Source organism: Falco cherrug, chromosome 6, assembly GCF_023634085.1.
Source record: "Falco cherrug isolate bFalChe1 chromosome 6, bFalChe1.pri, whole genome shotgun sequence".
NCBI classification, from domain to species: domain Eukaryota; kingdom Metazoa; phylum Chordata; class Aves; order Falconiformes; family Falconidae; genus Falco; species Falco cherrug.
Genome location: NC_073702.1, coordinates 59,220,749 through 59,245,291, shown reverse-complemented (window position 1 = coordinate 59,245,291; position 24,543 = coordinate 59,220,749). Strand labels below are relative to the sequence as shown.

General features: G+C 37.9%; 1 protein-coding gene across 1 annotated transcript in view; it reads right to left on the bottom strand.

Moving 5' to 3' along the window:
* Nucleotides 1-24,543, bottom strand: part of TRDN (triadin) — a 235,131-nt gene that overhangs the window by 90,308 nt on the left and 120,280 nt on the right. The window contains exons 14-15 of the mRNA XM_055715002.1: nt 12,755-12,790; nt 9,799-9,852 (exon numbers count right to left, since the gene is read on the bottom strand). Coding sequence (XP_055570977.1) covers nt 9,799-9,852; nt 12,755-12,790 — 90 coding nt within the window. The remainder of the gene's footprint in view (nt 1-9,798; nt 9,853-12,754; nt 12,791-24,543) is intronic.

The window sequence follows — 24,543 nt, the reverse complement described above, 5'->3', positions numbered from 1 at the left end:
TGCATCAAACTAGATTTTTCCAGTTCTCCTGCTCCTAAGAAGTACTTGTTCTGTTATATTTGACTGCCATTCTACTTACTGGATCAAAGAAAGTCACTGTCATCATACATTTTGATGTATAAAGAAAATGAACTGCACAAATACAGTTCTTTCCAGAATAAGAACACACCAAGGAAACCCCTTACTTGGTGAGATCATGCCACACGTATACCTGCTCCCCTATAAATGAACATCTTTTGAGAAGGGTATCAAACAGTTGTTCTGATGGATTTTTGTGAAGAAAAGGAAAGCAGGTGATGGTTCTTTGCATCGATATCTTTGTTTTGGAAATCTGCTACCATGTTGGGAAATATTTGGGAAAAGCATTGTACAAAGAAAAGAAAGAAAAGAGGCCTGGATGAAATGCAAATGCATTCAGTCCAATCTATTGAGTCTGTAGATTTTCTTCACAGGCAGAAAACAATGGCATCAAAACTAAGGATGAGAGTTTTCACCATTGAGAAATGTCTCAGGATCCCTGAATAAGGTAGAAGCCACCAAAATGGTTTAAAGACTTTTCTGCAGAGGATTAGGGTTATACTGTCCCCTTTAGTGATTTCACATAACAAAACAAACAAACAAACAAATAAATACTTGAGAGGCAGGAGATAGAGGTGCTGCCTCATACCCAAGCACCTGCTTAAACTAATTACCTTAGCTTCACTTTAAGTCAGCTCATTCCTTGTTTAATACAGCTCTTGAATCATTTTGGATGTATGACTGATGCTCAGAGAGGAAGCTGGTATTAGGATAGACACCGTTAAATTGTCCAGGGTCCCTAAATTTGAGGTGATGTGGTTGGGCCTCAAAGGCAAGCTAGATACTTGTGTTTTCAAAATCCTCCCATATAAGCATATATCAGTTTTGCTATCAAAGTCATTATGGGGAGGAGGCTAAAGTAGTCATACCTTGGGAAATACCTCTTTATCTTTTAACGGAGACAACAGGATCTGCCTTTTCCTTAGAAGGTGTACACACTAAAAAAAAACATCTTGATGTTAAAATAACTGTAATAGTACGTGATCTTCTGTGTTACGTGGACATACTTGAATAAGTATTGCTGGAAACCTTCATTCAAGCCTAGTACACCTTTTCTTACTCATCAGCAAGCTAAATGGGGGGAGTAAAAAAGAAAAAAGAAAAGATGCGATCAAAATTGTCCCTAGGATGTTGATTTTAGAAGGTGAGGTCATTCTTAGATTTCAGATCCTTCTTTGAAGTTGATAGGATCTGTCCTTCCATACTTGAGTAGGCAGAAAGTCTATCATCTCTTTTTAGAATAACTCAGAGGGAAAGCAAGCACCTTCTTTTCACAAGGCTCCAGTACAATTGTAGTGAAGCCTAAAGAAAAAGCTGTCTCTCAGAAAACAGATAGATACTTTTTCCTCTCCAGAGCCTGAAACGCTCTGTTAGTTTTGCAAAAATTGGGATAATCAAGAGAAAAGGAACCAGCATAAGGAGGAAATGGAAAGAATGCAGATGTCTGATGTCTGCCCAGCCAGCCTTGCAAAGCTCCTCTGAGTTAGAGGAAAAACATTCTCCAAGGACTCAAATCACATGCAAATACATCAGTTGCTCAAGTCAACACTTTTGAAGCACATACTTATGTAAATGTAGAATATATTTGATCACTCCTAGGAAAACGCATTCATTACTTTTGCCATGTGAGAAGGGGAAGGTTTGGGTCTTCTGGTTTCCCATCAGAAGGAGCAGAACCGGTGCACAGTGTGGGTGTATTCATAGACACACAGATCCCTAATTTCCCATTGGAATAATTTTTTTTTTATTTAGAATCCTCAAAAAGAAAATTAGTTTAATCTTACAGTTCTGACTAGGGCACTGCCTGTGTTCAAAACTGGTGTACCGCCCTTGAAAAGGACACTTTCCAAAATCCTTATATGCTATGAACAGAGCCCTTGTGGAAAGATTCATTCTTAATGCCTATCATTAGCACTAATTTATTTTAAGAACAAATTAACTTCACTAATCATAGGATTTCTGACACAGGCATTCAGGTTAAGGCTTAGGTGGCAAAAATGTAATTTATAAACATGTTATAGTTCTTTAATGCAGAGAACTAGAATCTGCTAGTTGATCCTTAGCTGTGATAAAGCTTAACCTGTATTTCTTTTTAAATATAGGTTTGAGGAGTACCTCCAGCCTTTTGAGAACTAAGATGAGTAAGCTGCTCAGGTGCAAGTATTTCCAGTCAATCCATATGAGTAGAAGGACACTCTATTGGATTTAGAAAAATCCTGGGTGAAATCACATCCATTTGAATCAACAGCAGCTCTATGGAGATATTTCCTACATCACTCCTAGTGGAACTTCTCAAAGGAGGGCAACAAGCAACATGACAAATTACTGAGCACAAGATCAGGTGCAGCAATTGTATGCATACTCATAGACAACAGCAAAGTGAAAGTAATTCAGTTTTCTTGATAGTGTCTCACTTTGAGGTAGGATGAGTCATATTATATTGTAATTGATTTATGGCAAATGCATGCCCACTGAGAGTGGTCATAGCTTGGATGCCATTACTACTTGCTCACACTTTAACTTGTTCATACTCCACCTTCTTTTGACAAGGGAAGGACTTCTGCTTCAAGCTTGGAACCCATTGAGAATATTAGTCTGGAACAGATGTTTCGGAAGAGAAAAAATACCTTTGAAGTAAATACCAGTTCTAGCTTTTGCCTATCGTAAGGCAAACGTGATGTGCAGATTAAATTAGCTAATTCAGAAACAAAAGCGTTAGACCCTAAAAATTAATGCAATGAGATGCTAAAGGAAAGAATTTAATTCAGTGTTAATGAAAGAACAGGAGCTCTAACTGTAGCACCTGACTTAGAGGTGGGTACTGATGTCAGTTAGCCCAAAGGGGTAGAGTAGAATGAGACAATGAGCAAAAGCTTTGGTATACTTGCTGTCAGAGAACAAATCAAAGGAACATGTGGTTAAGTATTTTGAAAGGCTTCTTTGACTGCCTTAACCAGGACAAGAAACTTCAGGAGGTATTTGCAGAGGCAGCATTGTGAAGGAGGACATTGACAAAAGGCTTGGACAGTCACTAAAATGTTGAGAGGAGTCTCCTGTAAGCATGAAATAAACCCAGCAACCCCTATTTCTGAAATATGTAAGGCTCCAAACTTGTGCACTCCAAGCAGGTGTTATAGAAAAAAAAAAACCCATCAAATTATCTGCGGCACTCTGCAGACTGAAGTGGTGCTGTGCATTGCTATGATTTGTTTTATACTTATGACACTTGATTGTAATTTCTTAATACAGAAACTTTCAAATCTGTAGTTGATGTAGATCTGTACGATGATGTGAGACAACTTATATTTAAGAAACATCATAGTGAAGCATACTGTATTTCCACTTGCTCTTTCTCTAAAACATACCACTGCCATATTCAAGGACATCATAAATAGTAGAAGTAATATAACCATATATGGTATAGAAAAGTCTAGTCCTCACCATTGCTTCCCTGAAAATCAAGTGTGATTTTCATAATGGACTCAATGATCAGAATGAGCCCCTTCTATTCCCTTTCTAGCAAAGCAAAGGTGGTACAACTTCCAAGAGACTAATGCCTGGGAAGGTAATCATACACATAGTGCATGTGATAGTCTGGATTCAACAAAGCTTAAAAGCTTTGCTGCTTCAAGATAGAGTTAAAGATATGTTAAGTGCTTTGCTGAAACTGGGCCCAATTCTTGCCAAAAGTGCACTTGAATCATGAAACAACTTCAGGGGTATGAAAGATTGCCAGCCTCAAAACAGAACACCTTAAAATTCCTCTTCTTTAAAAAGTGAATACTTAATCCTTTTAGCTCTAATTCGTATTTAAATAGCATTTAATTTTGACCCCCTTTTGTTCTCATTATTGTTACTTTCATGTATTAAATAATTTCTTTTTTTATTGTTAACTTGCTCCCCCTGCCTTGCTCTTAAAGTAGTGCCATTTCTGTGTTAGTACAATAGTACTTTGCTGCATTGCATAGGCTGGACTGCAGCATTTAATAATACCTGGTGATAAAAAAAGGAACAAGGCTGTGTTCTTAGTACAAGTGTCTTCACAGTTCACTATGATGTGAAAGGAAGGATAGGAAATTATTTTAACTCTATATGGTCCTGAAGCAGATAATACTCGAAGGAATCTATAAATGTAACAGTAGCATGCCAGGCTATGAGACTGGGCATTTCATCATCCTAGCAAAAGTAGCAAAAATATCCTGAATTCTAGACCATTCACTCAAAAATATTTTAAAAATCGGTGAATAAAAACTGGATTTCAGACTAGAAAGCTGAGTGTAAAATAAGCTATTTCATGCTCCATTTAAATAAATCCTGTATGTAAAAAATTCAAGGTTGTAAAGAAAAGTCTTCTAACATTGAAAAATTCTCCCTCTTTGAGGGTGTATATTGTGACATAACTCAATAATTCTTTTTACCTCTCCCATTCAGAGTTAGGTAATGATCCAGGTTACAAAATCCTGCCGACAGTTTAAGACCTCTTAGCCTGTAATATTTTCTCAGATTTGATCTGGGATGAAAATGTCAGTGGGTTGGAATGATTTGTGGAATTAGTCTCCATCCACATAATAGATTCCTGCAGATATTAAGAAGTGGCTGAGTGATGGACTACGCAACAGCAGCCAGGTTTTAGCTGCTGAGGGTACAGTGCATTCCTGGCAGACAGGAGCAGAGTCAGCTGTGAGGCTTCACTAAGCCCAGAGGAAGCTGTCTGGGACAAACAGGTGAGGACCAAGACCGGTTTCTCCGATCCCTCTGCAGGTTGCTGAGGACCGAGATCACATAATTTCCACCTACTGTGCAAAACCAGACAACTCTGTAACTCTCCCTTTAAAACCAGAAAGAAACTGAATAAATCAGAGAAGATATGATGTTTAATTTCCCAAAGAGTTAAGGTGGGAGAGATGAAGAATTATGCTAGCCTGGACCAAAAAAAAAAAAAAAGCCTTTATGAATCAAAAGGACTACAGAGCAATCCTGGATCTAAACCCAAGGACCCTGAGCAGCAGGATTAATACAGGTAGGGTTGCATTATTTTGGTTACTGCTGCATAAACATCTGCTACCTGAGTGAAGATTTATTTCATCCTGAAATAAACTGCAAAGCCTATCCTTACGCATGCAGTAAGTTACCCCTATCATTTGTCCTTGAAGAGTTAAACTGTAAAAAACCCAGAAAACAAACCCTGAGAATGGCTGTGCTTATGTTATGGAAAAGTGTGAGAGGATTAACTTCAGGGACTAAAAAGCTGAACAGACTGTTCCAGTTACCAGAAGAATTTTCTTGCTAACACCTGTACTGCAGAAATACATGCAGAAATGCTAACCAGAGGCAGTGGCTGCTTATAAAGAGAAATATGAGGGCACATAAAGGCACTCAGACGTAAGATCTTGAGACTGCAGGATGGCAAACTCTACTAGGGCCACGTCCACATATGGTGAGAGAGAAAGAGAAAGAAACACTGTTTCTCTCCTTTTTCTCTTTCCAAAAGTACTTACACAGTGGTGTGTAACATACAACTTACACTGGGGTTTTTATGTCTCTTCTCTTGGGCAATACGACTACAGATGAATACAATAAGTAGGTGGATGGATGATGTAGGGGGTGTGCTGTTGTGAGTAAAATACATCCCTGACGTGTGACTCAAGAGAGCTACCTGACTGAGAAACCTGAAAAAGAATTTATGATAATTTTGCCTGTTCCACCACATTGGTAAATTATTCAGTAATGTGCTGAATTTTATTAATCTTTTGTAACATTTACATGGTTTTAGCATTCTTTATGTGTACTTGTGTCCTATAGGTGATTGTTAAAAGACAACCAACGAACCCAGCTCCTTAATAAACGTTTCCTCCATTTCAAAGCATACCTGCTGTCCCATAACGTTTGTGTTATTTCTTCCTTTTTTTAAGTAGAATAGCACTATAAATGTGTTATTTGTATTATATTAATTAATTAGTTAATATGTATTATACCATATGGCAAATACAAAGATTCTTCCCTCCTGCTATTTTTGTTGCTCTTGTTCACCTTTAACCAAGAATTAAAATTATTTGTCTGTTAAGTAAACGCTGCCCTTTACCACCGGAACCAGCAGTTCTTCCTGCGTTAGGCAGAGTGATCTGAACCTCTTCAACTGATCCTCTGATCAGATTTTTCAGTATAGTCTGTGTTCTAATAATCTGTACTTATCTTGTGAACTAATTTCCTATGTAAGGTCCTTTTATTTCCTTTCTGCTTCTTACCACCAGTGGAAAAATCAGAGGCATAATAAGATAACAATAAATCTGGCACAACTGACAGAGCCAGTTTGAGAAATTGGATGAAGCTGACATCTGAGCACTTAAAATTGGTTATTTGTCTGTCATACTTATTTTATTCTTTCTGGGTCCAAACAAAATTTCACTGATTTTCAAGGGGGAAAAAATGCTGAAAAAGTGTTTCTGTTATGAATCCAAAGGGAACAATGAATAAGATTGGTTTTGCATGTGTGTGGAGAGGAATACGGGAAAAATTAGGCATTAAAAATCAGTAATTAGGCAGTTAGGTGACAGTACAAAATCTGTTAAACATATTGTAAAATTAAATTAAAAATTGCAATACTATTCCAGGGAAATCCTAAAATGCAATTAGGATTTAATTTTTTCAGTGTTGAAAACAGATCTTATTTTTAAATCAGGCAAATCAAGGGAAAGCACTATCACTGGTGCTTAAAAAAGGTGCGGGTGTGTTACCTATAAGGTGAGGTTGTCCCACGAGAGGGACCCACAGCCAAGCTGTTCCCATCCCTGACCCTATCTGAGGGAGCGCGTGGGCTCAGGCACGGAGTTGCAAGGGTTCCTTGAGCGATTTGAGCCTGTTCCCTGCCCTGCACCACCATGTGTTTGCTTTCCTCACGGTACCAAAACAGACCCAGCAAACTTACCAAGCTGAGGTGTGATGTGCCTGTGCCTCACCGCTGGCACCTGGGCTGCTGCCCTGGCAGTTAGTGATAGCTGTGGGGTGCGATACGTGGTGTGGTGTGGGAGCTCCTCCCAGGTGAGGGGCTCTGCAGGGACAGAGGTGAGGGGCAGGTTTCCCTTCCAGCCCACTGTCCTGCCAGAGGATGGTAGGATGAGGCAGATGCTCAGCACCTCTCCCGCTGCTCTGAGAAACCCTCTGGAGAACATGCTGGCCCCAACACACATGGAGCACCTGAGGAAATTCTGTGAAAGAAACCTGCACCCCTCCTCAGGGAAGAATGGTAGATATTTTGTAAGGCTAGGTCACTCTCAGACCTGTCCTGCTGGGACAGCTGGGCAATTGACATACCGTGGTGAAAAAAGAGCAAATAGCAAATGGTGGCAGGGTTTGGGATGGGGGCATCACAAGATGGTGTAACTAAGGAAGACCAGTGTCATGAAATATCTTCAGCTCTGGTTTCTCCCTTCAGAATATCATCACTTGCATATTTATATGAAACTATTCTACTTTAAAGCCAAGTACTATGCTCTACAGCCCAGTTTCAGAGATTTTGGTTTTGTTTTTTTTTTTTTTTCCTTTTTTCTTTTTTTTTTTTTTCCCAGTTAGAGAAAACACTACATTTGAAAATATCCATTTTGAAAATCAAGTAACAGATATTCATCGAGGCTCTTTTCCTAGAGCAGCCATCAGTTTCCAGACACAGAAACTCCTATGCTTCCAAATTCCACATTCACTTTCTTTGCTTTCTCTGTATAAATATATAGAGTTAAAAATAGTGCACAGTGTATTAGGCAGGGTTTTCTTTACCAGTGACATTAAGACCAGGAACATATGTCATGTAGAAACACTGGAAGATGACCAGCTGTGGTCTCAGCCTGTTCAGTCTGTTAACAGGACTAAGCATTCAGCTTTAGGCATTCTAGGGTATAGGTTGTGATGTAATAAAGTATGTGGAAGAAAATGAAATATGAAATCGGATAATGTATTTAATTTACTGTGCTAATAGGTAACAGTCTAGTTAATGATGTTGCCAAACAAGCATATTTAATATTTTGCTATGGTGAGTTATTCTGGGAGTAAATTAATTTTGAGACAAAGGTGCCATTTGGGGAGGGGAAACAAAAATGTAGAAGTTGAAGCCTACTGCTCTTTACTACTTTCAAGGCAAATGGGATATTTAGAAATATGTCAGAACAGACAAACTAATTTTATTTTTCCATAAGAACCTATGTCAGTTTTCCCCCTTTTCTTTATCTTAAGCAGATTACTGTCACCACCATTCTTGCCAACAAGCAGAGTCATTGGAATATTTTTTCAAAACTGAACACAAATATTGGATGCACTCAGGTGGAATGAATTAATTATGAGCATATGGTTCTAACATAATGGTTTCTGCAGTGTACTGTTGAGACATCTAAGGGTCTAGCTGTGCAACACATTTTGGCAACAAAGCTGGTTTAAGAAATTACCAGTTACACGAATATAAATGTTTGTGGAGCCAGACTTACTGAAATGATTCAGACTGAACACCCGGCCACACACACGTTTCTAGGACAGTTTTTAGCTCTAAGTCATGGCAGTGATGGAGTCTACACTGTTCTCCCAGTTGTGTTAACACAACTGAACATGGTGTCAAACACATACAGCAGACAAGGACTAAGAGCATCAGTGGGGAAATGGTGCTTTTTAGGCCAGCTTCATCATACAGCTGTACAATATGCCCCATGATAGCCTGTATCGGCTGCAATTCCAGACTGCAAGTCCTTTTGTTGTAGAGGCAACTGAAGATGTTCCTTGCACTGATCCTTGACCAACTCCTAATCTCCTCTGCTGATGCAGGTTACTATTCTCTTATTTGGTGTACATCTCTGAAACAGACCACCAAAAAGGTCTGAATTGGAGAAATACAGCCAGAATACATTAAAGAAAAAAAATAATCTCAGATCCACATTGACCCTTATAGACACATACAGTGGCATCAGCTGGAGGCAAGAAGCATCAGAGGGAATGGGCTGGCCACTCCTGCAGTGCCAGCACTGGGCATAGCTCAGCAGCACAGAGCCTAGTACAGCATTTGACACTCTGCTTTAGAGCTGAGTAGTATTACAGTTTTATATTGATTACATTTACACATGGGATTTCCCCCCTTTTTTTGTGTGTGTGTATTAGTTAATTTAAAATGTAGTAAACCTACAAATAACCTATGTAGATTGTTATTCATTATATTAGGTTTTATTAAAATGTGACATGGCATTTTTGGAGATTACTGTGAAGCAGAAGAGATCAGAAATCAATAAAAAGTAGTAGATTTCTGCAACCCAATCTAAATTGTATATATTTGTGCCATTTTCTTGTTTTAAAAAAAGTTTGCTTGTCTTGTCAGTGCATATTTCCGATTTTGAGATCTGCCCTGAGAAATCAAATCCCCTTCCCAAAGGGCTCAAATACAGCTTCATTCCTGTAAATATTGCTTTTAAAATCAGTCTTTACATTCAGATTCATTTTTTGATCTCAAGTTATGCAGAATGGCCCAATATGGCGCCTCATAGCTACCATGGGAGGACAAGAAGCAACCACAATGTCAGAGATCAATACAAAGCGCTTTTGTTCTCAGCAAAGATTTCACGTACAAATTATGACAATTTAAACAGAAACCCAGAACAGTGGCTTTTGTATAAACCAGCAGATGGTGCTATGATGCAAGAGACTGGTTCAAGAATACAAGAAACACTGAATGTTAGCATTTTACTCCTTTACCTGGTGCTGCTGGTTTTTTGCTGGCTGCTTTGGCTGCAGGAGCTTTTGCTGGGTCTTAAAAAAAGAGAACAAATTAAACCAATTATTATAAAGCATTATACTTTACAAAAACAGAAATGAGGAAAGGCTTCCAATAAGGTACAGCCTGTAGCAATTTTTTCACTGAAGAGTTAGACAAAGAGATTACCCAAAGAGAAAACAGCTGAATTGCCTTCAGTAAACTCAAAGGCACCAACAAATATAGCCAGCCAAAGGGTTAGTAAACTCATGCTGTTAGGCACTGAATCACTTATTTTAGCTTTTTCTGTCTAGTAATTCAATATCTATTGGCAAAGCAGAGCAAAACAGGTATCTAGGGGTTTGGGCATGGCCTTGCCACTCAGGCAACAGCTACTGCCTGGAAGCCTCCACATTAGATCTTGCAGCTCTGAGAGCAGAAGGTCCTGAACCAGCCTATGGCAGCTGGCAAGGATTCTCTGTTGTGAATGCATCAGTGATGCTTCTGATGGTTCCACAGCTATTCAGAATGGCATCCTTTCCCCCGTCTGAATCTCTCCCTGACGAGAAAAGGTGAAATTAGGCTACTTCTCAAAGTATGGAAATGGAGGAGCATTAGAAGAACAACTTCATGTTTGATCCTGCACTTGAAACAGCACCTGCTGGTTTCTCCCAGCAGAGAAGCAAGCCCTCTCAGGCCACTTAACTGTAGTTCTTCTGCTCTTGGTCATTTGATGAAACATTTGCCCTACGCTTTCTTTACTGAGGTAGGATATTTCCTTGCAGAATGAAGGTCCAAATGATGAAGGGTATGTGCACCCCCAAGCAGACTTGGAGAATCTCAGCTCTGGATAGAAGAACTAGCTAACTGAATTTCTTTACTCTTTACTACTTTTTAGTTAATTGCTTTTATCTTGGGAACTGCTAAGACAGACTGTACTTAAGCTGCAATAATTTAACAAATATCTTTGAGCTAAATTTTGCAGACTTTCATAATGGATTTTTTTTTATATCAACTTGAAGATCCTCTAACTTAAAATTTACATTTCCATATTTTGAGAGGAAGTAATTAATCATTTTAATCACAATCTGAATTACAGAATGCCAAAAAAATGTTAGTTAATCCTTCACATCTGTCACTGTGTTATTACAAAGAAAAAGGATATGGCTAAATCAGGAATGTAATTTTGAGTTCTTTCCCTCCAGTCTTTTGAGAAGTTCATAAAAGATGCATCAGATTGTCTTGTGAAACAGAATGAAAACAAAATATAGTTTGCATGTGTGGGATTGTTTTGCTTCCATCCATTTAAAAGCCTGCAGCAGATAATTATATCCTAACTTAGTTATTATCACAACATTGTAATTACTTGGGGTGCTCACCCCTCCTTCTGGGAAATATGTAGAAGACTTTGAAGAAGAATTTACTTAGTGTCACTTTCCTGGTGCCTGTTCTTGCAGAAGTAACAAGAGATCCAACAGACATATTCTACAAGTGACGAGATGGACAATACAAAACTGCAGGACTCCTGCATTTATTCCCTTCTGAGCTTTCAGCTAGAGACTGCTGGCCACTGAGACTTTTTTTTTTTTTCTCTGTGAAATCAAAGTAAACTAGGATACTTTTTATTCTACCAAGATTTTAATTTTCATTTGAAATATTTAACTTTTGAGGAACTAAAATAATTTTGAGGGAAAACATTAGAATGAAGAATATGTTCAACCAAAAACTTCTGTAATTTATTTATTTTTACACTTTTCAGTAGTATTGAAAGAAAAGTGCCAAATGTCTAAAACTTTCTTTTGTAAGCATATGCTTTTTAGTTTGCAATTCACAAATTATCTCAGTGTTAATGACTCTGCATCTTTATATGACCAAGTTTCAGCTGAAAGTTTCACCCTGCAACTTTCATTCATGTGATGGAACTGGAAAGTTTTGCTGTGACAGCGGCTGGCGAGTTCTCCCATGAGAAGAATCATGTGCCCAGATCAATAGATCCTTTAAGTCTGGCTTGCAAACAAGCATTTATTTCACTAACAGAACATTACTTTTAGAGTAAGTCCATTCAATCTTTTTTCAATGTTTCTGCAAAATTTGAGTACAAAACCAATATATAAGCTTTTCTTGATTACCAAAAGAAATCTTTTAATAAATTCCTGCAAAACTGAGGATGGCAGGGGATTACTCTGCCATACAGGTAAGGAGAGATCATACGTGGAGATGGGAGTCAGTGTATTCTTTAATCATGATTTTTTTAAAAATGAGATTTCAAAGCCCCATAGTTTTCCCAATTTTTCTTATATACTGTACTTTCAGAAGAGAAATCTGAGCAGATGGTTTTACCAGTGAAACTGTCTTACGATCCTTACTGTGTTGAGGCATTGATGCTTGCAGATTTGTAGAAAAGAAAGGCATTAAGAGTTCCCTTGTTAACAATCCCACATTCTCAGAGCATTTTTTGGTTATTTATGCAGAAAAGCCCAGCCTCTAGCTCTCTTTTGTGTCATAAGTCTCTGTCTGAATCTGAAATAACGAGATAGTCAGGGGCCTTTTTTTGCATTTGTGAAGATAAATTTGGTGGTCCTCAGCCTGTTGGACTCCCAGTCTTCTCAGCCCATTTACCAGCATTGCTGTCACTGAGAGCATATTCAGCTGAGATCTCATTTGACATTTCCTTCCCCATGAAACCTTTGTGTTTGAAGACAGTGCTAGAATTGAGGGGAAGGCAAAGCTGTCAGTCACAAAGAAGAGCGTGGAATTAGAGGTAGGATAAGAATGGATTTAAAAAGTTGGAGGCAGCTGAAATCTAAACATGTAATTTTTCAATTATAATTGGTGTAGCTACTTTTTCTTTGTATTTTCAACAATTCAATAACTATTATTTTAGGTTATTGAAACGTGCTGTTTGACACTACATGACATATGAAAGAGATCATAACCTATGGCACAGTAGTTTCTTACTTTTGAGTTCTTTGGACACAGCGGCTTCTTTTTTATCTGTAAGATAAAATAAACCACATATGCATGAAAACACAGGAAGGAAGGATATAGGAGATTGAAAACTGCTATTTGTGCTTTAGAGGTGAAACAGCTTCTTTGCTGCAAAGTGCATATGATTGATGCAGTGAATCAGTTAACTTCTGTTGTTTCATGGTACAGTTGCACAAATTTAACCTTAAGTGTAAATGCAGCAAAACCTTTGTGAACAAGAACTTTTTTGATTCATTTCAGTATAGTAATCTGTGATATTTGACATGTAATTGAGTTACCATGGCTTATGTATACTAGCTGAGCCACAGTTGCTCACCATGTGCACATTGCCAGGTCGCAGAAATGCAAGGGAAGATGCACTACGAGCTTAAGTATAAAGACATGCAATGAAAGGCTCTATCTTCCTACAGTTGTTGACAACCATGCAACTGAGGTCTAGTTTGGAAGGCTTCACGTAATGGCTAGCCAAAACTCCAGCTGCCACGTATTTCCCACATGCCAAAACAAAGTCAAGATTTACAGCTAAAAAGAAGACACAGACAATCCGAGCCATCCCCCCAGTCCAGCCTGGAGGAAAGATCCTTGCTTCTCCAAACTTTTCCTAACTTTCAATCAAAGTTGAAGCTAATTCATTTCTTTCATGTTTGTGAAAAAGAACACACATATGACTCTTAACAAAATGGAGCCAAAGTGGAATAGCTTATGAACCTGAAGAAACTCAGTCGGTCCTACATATGGACCGTGTAGGAGTAGGCAAAATCTGCCCCTGGTTGATTTTTCAATAAACTTAAAATAACTTGGCTATATCAAAATACAGCATGGCCAGGCAGCCTACCAGAGAGACTTAACTAAGCTGGTCAGTCTCATCTTCAGTTAAGGTGGCATTTTTATGCCACTTTTTTGTAGGACTTTTTTCTGATGGATGAGAGAAGATTTGGAATCTTTACTAAGCAGATGTAAGTGGGCAGAAATACTCAGTGATAGCTTCTCTCTCTGTTATTAATTCTTGGTGCTATTCTACCTTAGGGCTTTTAGCTGGGTACAAAAGTAATCCATTTTTATAACCATACTTGGGGCCTTATGTACATTTTTCACTAGTCTCACCTGAAAATGAAGAAATGGATCACGGAAGTCCTGTGAGACAGTAAGCAAAGGTACGCATAAAGTAGTGGTGCAAGTTACTCCCCTGGGTGCCCATGAGGAAATGAACATCCTTTCTAATAATCTACAGTGTGCCTAGAATATAGGCAGGATAATGCTTATGTCCACAACCTGTATGAATGATAAATTAATTTGCTCTTAAACACTAATATAAGAAATACTTCAGGGCAGAAGCTGCCAGGATAAGTGGCTTGCAAAACCAAGACTGTCCCATTAATGACAATAATACAAAGTTGTTCAGTTTCTGTTGCTTTCTAAATTGCTGTGAAGAAGTTGATATGAGATAAGGTAATGCAAATGACTGCCAAGTGGTGTAATAAAAAGTCCTGAAAAATTCAGAGGAAAATACATTTCTATTTGGGTGATACGCTGCTCTGAACTAAAATGTTTCTAGGTTAATCCTCTCCTTCCACTAACTCTCTGTGAAAGCATGTTTTGCAGGCATTACTTCAAAGTACGATAATTACCACATTTAGATGAAATTAATCATGAGGCAGCTTTCAGCCACGTTATCTGGCTAAGGAGCCTACTGAAGCCTTCAAGAAGTGCCTATTAGTTGCCAGATATGGAAATTTTAAAAGGTGTATATTGCAGCAATACGAATCATTTATCACAATAATCTTCTGTTGCTGGAGGTTATAAAAAAAAATAAATTGACAGCATTACTTACAATAACACACTGGATATAAATAAAGCCCTCAAGTTCTTTCTTTCCCTTTTTTCATATAAGTCACCATTTATTAGGACAACATACTTTAATGTATTTTAGAGCCATAATTTATGTTAAAAGAATCCCTGTGTTTTTACATCACCTGAAATACATAGCATAGTAAATTTTGAGTAAACATCTGGACAATTTTTCCAGTAAGAAAATCTTCTAATGTTTTTTTGGGGCACAGTTTTGTTTTGTTTTTTTTTAAGAGCAGAAAAAATGCCAATAGCTGATTCCAATAGCACATGTTGATATGAAAATGTAGACAATTTTATGCTCAGGCTACTCTTTTCAAGCCAAGGTACTTAAGTTTGATTTCTAAAGCCATAGTTATGCAACTGAGCTGGCATGATTTATAGGAAATTGTCCAGAGGAGGTTTTGTAGGACATTGAACCCTGGAGGTTCCTTTGAAGGTGTATAATATTTACATCTAGGCACCTCACACTTGAATGAAATAAAGGATCTAATTGCAAAGAACTGAACAGTTGGCAGATCTCACAGAAGGGAAAACTGATTAGGACTTCTGAAGTCCCTAAATGCAGTTACCTGCTATAAGGCACAAATGGCACATAGCTATGGAACTCAGAGGAAAATACAACAAATGAGTGGAATATTGAGTTATATTAGTATAATTTAAGTCAATGAGCATTTTGCCTCATTAATTTTTGTTTTGCATAGGTCTAGAGTTTAACTCTTAAATTACTGGAGTGTGGTTGGGGCACACAGCTTATATTACATCAGGTTTTTAGAGTCATGATATCTCTTTCTAAAAGCAACAACAAGCTCTCTGGCCTCTCAGTGGGTCTAGTTTTTCTGGTTAGTTAAGAAGAGGAATTTCTAGAAGAAATTAACTTTTTTAAAAGCATCAATGTAATGCAAAATATGAACATTATACTAAACACATCTTTGCCAATCAGTCTAGGAAATATAACAGCCAGAGCCTTAGGCTATTTTCTCTTTAAAACTTTACATCTGAAGTCTGGCAACAGGACAGGCAAGTGTATGACTCGAGAATAACGCCTACACTTCTTGGAAGCCATGTAATTTCATTAGGACCCATATAACACATAAATATCAGTCTGGGCACCCCAGCAGCCTTGACCAGTAGTACAGGCAAAAGCACTGTGACTGTTCTTGGTATTGGTGACAGGACTATTTGATATCCAGCAACAGGGAATGCATTTTATTTTCAAGAAAAGCCCCACTTCTAACACAATATAAAGCAATTAAAAAAAACCCTTTAGTAGACCTACTATAGGAGATAAAACTTCAAAGTCTGATGCTTTAGGTAATTTGGTGCCCAATCTGAAGCAGTCAATTTTTCAGAAGTTGTTGAGGACACATTTGGTATTTAGGTATTCTTAAAAGGCTTAGGTGAACCACCCAAATACTGAGTAATACAAGGTTTTTGGATACCTCTGACAACCCTAGCCATAGGCTTTTTTTGGAAAAAAAGCCCTGCAGCAGGTTTAAAGAGGCTAAGCACTGTAGTTAACAAAACCATGTCTCATCTGTGGAAGACTGTGAAGAACACTTTTCTTTTTACAGTTATTCTCAGGAGATGTTTGAAGATGGCTGTATTCTGGTCTGTATTCTCAGAAAGCAAGCGTGGTTGTACAAGCTCCCCGCTTCCCAGGTGAATGAACAAGTTTTTCTTTTACTGACTCTTGAAAAAGATTAAAGTACAGTAAATTTTTTTCAAATTATTTTATTAAAACTCACCAAATATTTAAACAAACATGATCTGACTTTGTTCTTATCTGTACAGGCTAAAAGGATCAATTTTGAATTCAAACTAGGAATGAGCATTTGGCAGCCAGCACAGATGTATCTCAGTAGAAAAGCAAAGCAGTACTTTATTCTTTTGCCTCTTTTTAGCACATAGCTCGATCTTTTCCTCAGGCCTCGATCAGCATTCTTTTGAAGTAAAGTAGCAGTACACAGTAACTGCAAATGACATCTAAACTACACATGGGGCAAGAAAAAAAAAAATCCCTCTAAGCTTGTATAGTACCTTTCATGCCAGTGAGTCCCTAGGAGGTTGGTAATAAGCCATTAGGCAAGGATGCCCCAGTGCTCTAGTACAGACTGTGGTTGGTTGAGTTTAAACAAACTTCTAACATGGAATATTTCAAACACTGCTCTGAAGTGAATTCGAGATCTAGGGTTCACAAAACTTTTACACCTTTTTAAGCAATGGATTTATAATACAGTGTACATTGTATGTTTGAGAACAACAGATCTTCAGCAGCACCATACAACCTGTAATTTTTATATATAAAAAGGAGTTCAGGGAAATAAATGGATTTTGAATTGTACTGTCTTGAAAGGTTTCTCTGTGCTTTTTCTCCCTAGAAATCTCTCACTCAAATATATATATGTACTTTAAAAATATCTTAAATTAAAAGTGTTATTCAGATAAATGAATATTTCAGAGACATTATATTGATAGATCTGCTAATGATGCTCTGTTGAGAATAGTTGCCTAAACCTGCTTTTACTACTGGAAGCATTATTTTATATGTTGTATCTAAACCAGCCTTTTTCTTTGGAAGCTTACCAAAGAACACCGTGGTAATAGTAAATGTACAAACAGAAACTAATTTCAGCATTAGTTGGCAACCATAGTGTCCAAATCGAACAGTAGCTAATAACCTAATCAAACATGGTGTAACCTAATAGCTGAGGTTAAGGATGCTAAAGATACAAGGATTCCTCTGTACTGGCTGATCTGGACTAAGCACCAACACTCTGGCAAATTACTAGATGCTTCTGAAAGACACAATTCACTGAATCAAATACTAAAGAGAAATTTAGAATGTTAAGCAGTTACTAAAGGAGGAATTCTTATCCTGAACTTCAGCTAGCACTGACCTTCTCTATCTCATCTACCTTCTCTATCTTTAGCTGAGGATCGCATACTAAAATGGACTTATCAAACTCCACTGATTGGATAATGATCTACATAGACCCACAGAAAATAAGTTGTGTCATGAAGCTGCCTTATGCAGCATGACCATAGCTCCACTAGCTGACTCAAAGAAGAATGTTTCTAATAAAACTTACACAAATCTTGCATCACCGCTTGGCACCTACCATTTATTTTGACTTAAGTATTCAATTCATTTTGTAATTAAAAGTGGGAGAAGAAAAAGAGAAAAGATCAGAAAAATGAACAGAGACCTAAAAAATCAGAGAGGATTGTGTTGAAAATTGAAATTGTATTTGCCATTGTTGTGAAGTCAAAATTGTGCTGGATCTCCAGAAAAAAAACCCCAACAAAACAACACAAAAACCAAACCACAAAAAACAATACAAAAATTTCTGGCTGTTAATTGCTGACCAAAGCAAAATCAAGAACATGCTCTGGGAGCTTGGTTCTGGCTTTGCAAATGCGATGCAACAGCAGAGCTTTTAAGACAACGCACCATACAAGTATGACAGCTAATGGTCCCTTTGCTGTCCTGATCAAGAGTTCACAAGAGTGGAGATAAAAAAGGTAGCAGGTGGCATCTGATGGCTGAGAACTTCCATTTTTTGAATGAAAAACATAATTAAAGTTGCCTAGAGACCAGTCTCAGTACAGTCTGCTCCCAAGCTAGCAGATGTACCAGAGTTTAAAAACATTTTTTTAAGTAGCAAGATTTGCACTTAACGTGATTTACAGTAGTGAAAGAGCAAGTGTCCTGGTTTCAGCTAGAATAGAGTTAATTTTATTCCTAGTAGCTGGTACAGTGATGTGGTTTTGGATGTAGTATGAGAATAATGTTAATAACACACTGATGTTTTGTTGTTGGTAAGTAGTGCTTGCTCTAAGTGAAGGACTTTTCAGCTTCTAATCCTCTGCCAACAAGAAGGTGCACAGGAAGCCAGGAGGGAGCAGAGCCAGGACAGCTGACTCAAACTAACCAAAGGGATATTCCATACCATAGAACATCATGCACAGTATGTAAACTGGGGGAAGCTGGCTGGGAGTGGCCAGTCACTGCTTGGGGACTGGCTGGGCATCGGTCAGCAGGTGGCAAACAATTGTATTATGCATCATTTACTTGTCTTTCTTGGGTTTTATTTTTTTCTCTCTTGTTGTTGCCTTCCTTTTCATTACTACCACTACTAGTAATTTCTGTTATTCATTATTATTTATTCCTTATTTAATAATAATGATAATAACAAAAATAACAATAACAATAATTTATGTCAATTATTAAACTATTCTTATCTCAACCCGTAAGTTTTACTTTTTTCCGATTCTCCTCCACATCCCACCAGGTGAGGGTGCAGTGAGCCAACAGCTGTGCGGTACTTAGTTGCTCGCTGAGGTTAAACCACCACAGCAAGACACCCCAGACAGCTAAGTATTATAAGAAATGAAGTGCTATTGAACACATAATAATAAACAGGCATTTTCAAACCTCTTATTGGAATATACTGTGATGTAGCATTTCTTTATTCATTTATTTGGAGTCCTTAAAACTTATTTGCACAAACCAGTATTGATTTCAACTAATATTCCAACATTCCAAGAAGTGTTCAATTCTGAACTGTCTTTAAAAATTTGTCACTCAGTTGCTTTTTAATTTATATTCTTTTTGATAATGTTACATTAATTGTATGGCATTAATTAAGTAATTGTCATCTCACCACACCTCAAAGCCTTTGAGAGTATTTTTTTTATTTTGATTTCAATCACTTCTGAAACAGCAGATGCCCATGTATAGGGGCATTTTATGAAAGCGCCTACATTTTCTACCATAATGTCTCTATTTTACAATTAAGATTTAAAAAAAATATATCATATTACAGGGAATGTAAACTGTATTGTTTCTTCTCTTCAGTGAGCTTAACATTCATGAAGACTCTATCAAAACTGCTCATACCAATGTAAGATTCATTTTTTAACCTACTCTCCTAAAACCCTAAAATTTGACATTGACATAAAAGAGTTATTCAGAAATACCAACATTTCATCCACATGGAATATTCTGTGTTTAGACTAACACTTGATTTTTTTCTCCATCTTAATCACTGAGCATGATATTGCCATATGCTTTGTGACAACTGCCGGAAAAACTCCTCTTGCCTGTCCAAAATACCATTTCTCGGTGAGCATAAGAAAGGCATGTCACTGTACCAGCGAGGCTGAAGAGGTGCACAAGTAAAAGCATGGTACTACACCACTGCTGCTTCATTGCTGTCCCTGACCTATTGGGTAACAAAATAAATTCCCCGATCAGAGTTTAACTAGCTTCCTTTGAGAATCACTTGGGAATAACAGGGAAATTTGTTGGCAGAGGCCAGTAAACCTTGAATACCAGATTGCAGGCTTTGCACTTAAATCTCTCCAGCCTGTAGGACACAAAGTGAGGGGAAACTGCAGATGATATTGCTATTACTGTGTGAAAACGGGAGGAAGTGGAGCTTCTGGAAAGCAAAATCACGGTCCCTCAAGCAACATGAGAGTGGACTGTAAGAAAGAATTCACAAAATTTACTGATAACCAATGTGGGGTATAAAGGAGTTTGAAGAATTTAGGGCTATGAAAAACCAGCTATCATTCTTCTGTTGTTGATTACAATAGAAAATTGGTGATGGTACTCTAAAACTTCAATAAACCATTTTCCATTGAAGCAGCAAAATTATTCAAGCCCTTCCTTCCACTCTCTGTGAAGGATGCCCTTTCTCTTTACCATCATCTCTATTTCCTCCCCACTCACAGTAGCAGGCTTTTTGATAATTTCTTAATTTCTTTGGTGTCTCCAAGTCCCTTCTGATCACCAGCCCTTGTGTGTGTTGCTTCCCTACTGCACTGTCTTCTTGCACCGCTATGTCTGTCACTATTTTCAAAGGAGCTTTATGTTCTGTGCAGCCACCAAGTGCCTGCACACCCTGAGCAACACAGCATTAAAGGCAAGTAGTAGACTAAATCCCACAGAGCTTTCCAGAAAGTTGCATAGCGATAAGCATGGCTGAAATACTAAATGTTACCACAAACAGATTTCCCAGGATGATTAAAAAAGTTCAGTCAGTAGACTAAAAAATAAAGCAAGTAGAGAGGGATACGAGCAAACAAATGATTCAGCTACACTTGTAGTGAGAAACAGCCTGCACTTTGGGAATGGCCAATTTCAATTGTACCAGTGATTCATGGTTCCAGTAATTAGTGATTTCTCCTTTTTTTACTTTGTAATTGCTGAAATAGATTCATCTCCCCCACCACAGAGCAGGTGGGAACATATTCCATTGCCTTCTGCATTCGTCAGGAGTGGTTCAAAAAATAAAAAAAATCTGGAGCACGATGTGATATCAGTCATTCACACACAGGAAGCTGTAAGTGCAGTTAATTACACAAACCTCAGTCACTTAGGGAAAAGGTATTTTTTTTGTGTAGCAAATGCAGGTAACAATATTAATTCCTGAAATTTAAGTATCAGATCTTTTCCTGGAATAAACTGTCTTCTGAATTAGTGTAAATATTATAACAGCTGAAAATTTTCTTCAACATTTTTTACTTGTTCTTGAAACAGCATGGCGGGTACAGTGTCTATGTTTTTTTTAAGAAAGCTCAGCACCAATACTTTCTGAATGATTCACAAGAGAATAGACTTTGTTAATTGTAAGCATGCTACGCATCCTTGTGATATCTCTTTCTGTAGTTCTCGACACGTTTAAATTTCTTTCTTTCTGTTGGATAGATGGATATACAGATGGCATCAGTAGACATTATCACTATGATGAAGATATTTTTCATACTTCTGAATGTAGATGCAGTCAGCATTCTCACTCTGTGAAAAGGGGGATCTTGAATAATGTAATGTCCATCCATTCATGTTTATAGGTGACATACTACTCTATTTACACTCTTGTAAGTGAAGCAAAATCTGTGAGAAAGCACCTCATGCAGAACCTACTGCAACCAAGCTAAAAATCAATGTTCTTATAACCCCAGCTATGTATGGCTCTTCTGCTTAAGAACGTCTGCCCATTCTGTTATCCTAATCATTGAATAATACTTCATCTGACTTAATCTCTGAGACTTACATACAGCAAAGCCACAAAGTTAGCTCTGCTTCTTGAAAAACAGATCAAGAGAACAAGCAGAGCTATTGGGAACATTTGCTGAAAGGTCAAACAATTGTAACTAAGAGTGAAGTATAAAGGATGCCCTATTATAAGTCAGGAATTCCTCTGGTATATGAACCTTTCCAGGGGAGAGGCATCCAAGAGACTGAAGTATATTTTCAAACAAGTGACATTAAAGTCTTTATCAAATCTGTGCTCATTAAAAATTAGTAAAATATTTCAAAACTTCTTTTCAAGGTCAAGGGAAAATTTACTTCTTCTTTGTAAGTGTAAAGCAAAAGAAAAGAAAGAAAATCAGCCTCATCCCAAACTCTGAAGATTCCTACTGACTTTATTTAGCTGTGAGTCAAGCCTTCAAATTGTCCATTGAGCGACAGCAGAAAAGAGATAGCGTTGCGTATGTATGTCATTGCAACCTGGCTGATGTGTCTGTGCATGGATGTTTCACACAGAATAATTATCCTAAATATCAGGCCTGCTGACTCAGATGTACATCTTACTTTGAGGGCATAGAGCTGTTTTCCTTCATTAAAAAGATTAACTTTGCATTGTTCGAGGCATAGGCATATTCTAATCCTGTTATTTCTGTATGTGACTGGAAAAATAAAACATTACATTAATCCCTAGACCAACATAAACAGGGTTGATGCAATAAATTAGATCCTTTAATTAAAGCTATGCCACCCAGCTGCTTACACGGCACAGGTACTTTATTCTACATATCTGAAACTCCAAAGACAAACTGATTATTTGGTTACTTGTACGGACTTTAGATTGACTATGTATCACCTTCAAGCTTGATTATTTCTAGTATCACGTTTCTCAAGAAGTTCTTCACAAGACTGACAATGCAGTGTCAGAAGAGATTGCCTGTTAGACACTAAAATGACTCCTGTGCTTTGCTGAAGGAAGATGCTCTTGCCAACTCATCAAAAATTGAGTTTATAGTACAAACCCAAGCCTCCTCCCTTTTCTCTGTATCTTTTAAATGGCTGACATTTCTAACTCTTTGCCAGCCAGGTCTTACCACCATCATTCACCATTTGCTTTTACTACATTACTCCCTGCTTTGTGCAGTCAAAGATGGAAAACAAAGTACACAAAGAAACGGGTCTGGGCTGAGCAATACTCATCATAGCCTTGAAGTACTCAACCCAACAACAGTTAGCAAAGAGGCCGCTGAAAGGTGCTTAAAGCTGATTCATCTGCTGCTAACATTTCATGGACAGAGCAGGCACCACAGACAGTGAATATTCACCTTCATTTCTAGAGCTTTCTTCACACAACATGTGGAGATGGGCAAGTATGGGAAGGGAGACAGAGTTTCCTCTAAAGCTGATTCATGCTAAAGGAAAGAGGAGATCCATCTTCCACCTCAGAAGTGCCACATCAGTCACAATGGAGAGTCAGTCTTATGTCAAACCAGTTATTACTGTGAGGTGAGGGAGAGAAAAGAGGAAGGCAGGAAAACCTTGTTTCTAACTCTTTACTTCTTTGCATTTCATCTCATTGCTAGCTCTTGGACACTGAACTCTAACAATGTCTTGGAAGGGCATAAGTGTTTGTTTTGGTCTCGGTATAAATAATATTACCATTCCCAGCTGAAAAATTCTTTCATCAAGCAGTAAGGGACAATATTTTGGAAAACATCTCAGTGGCCATGCAACCTCTGAGCTTTTTTCAAAAGTGGTAGAGGTGTCTAGGAGCTCAGTTCTCTCAGAAAATTAATGAGAGCTATGTGCCTGGCCTACTTTGACATGCTTGTAAATCCCACCAGGTGCTATGCTACATCTTTAGGCACCTAGATATCTTTGAAATCAAGCTGTCAGTCACTGCTGATGATGGAGCATAGAACTCAAAGTCCACTGAGTGCTTTGAAACTTTCAGTGTAGGACACATTTGAGCTGCCTTTTGTCTTGTTTCAAGAGCAGACTCCCTTAACAGCCAGTCACATAGAAACCATGGGAATTGTTTTTCTGCCATGTTTGCATCTCTGCTCTGCTGGATTTTTTGCCTTGTCCCTCACTGTGACCCTGGTTTAATTCTTCTGTTTTTATCTGTTTGGGGAAATACAATTGGCTTTTTACTAAATAGACATATCTGTCTCTTGATGATTTCTGGAAAACTCAATTAGAAAAGCAGACTTTCCTATTTTCCATGGAAGACTGAATACTTAGAGGATGACTACCAGTCGTGTTCAGCTTACAAAGGCTTATAAAAATAATGCAGAAAGGAATTTCCATTTGTTCAAGGAACCTGCAAGACAGTTGTCTCCAGCTGCATTCTTACACTGGCTCTCCACTGCATTCTTTTACCTTGTCATGTGTATCAGAGGATATACCTCCATAACGTTCAAGGCTAGAACACGCCATTGGGTTATCTACTCTGACACTCTGTTGCTAGAGACTCCTATATTTCAACTAGGCACCTTTTCAGCTGATGTGTATCTTCCATTAGGTAAACAATCATCTTCTGCAGACATCAGGGAAAGCAATATCCACTCTATGCTGTGGTAGTTTATCACTCTTAGTGTTAAGAACATGTGCCTCATTTTCAGTTTGGATTCAGTTAGCTTCAGCTCCCAGTCATTCATTCTTGTTAAACGCTTCCTACTAGGTTGAAGGGAGCTATAGTAGCCTGATTCTGACTTTTTTTTTCTTTTTCTGTGAAGGTACTTAGTATCCACAATAACAAAGTCACCTCTTTCTGAAGAGATGAATAGAATAATTTATGCTTTTCTGTGAAGAATATCCTTAATTTGTAAGTAACTCGAGTGACTTTTTCCTGTTCTTTCTCCAATTTGGA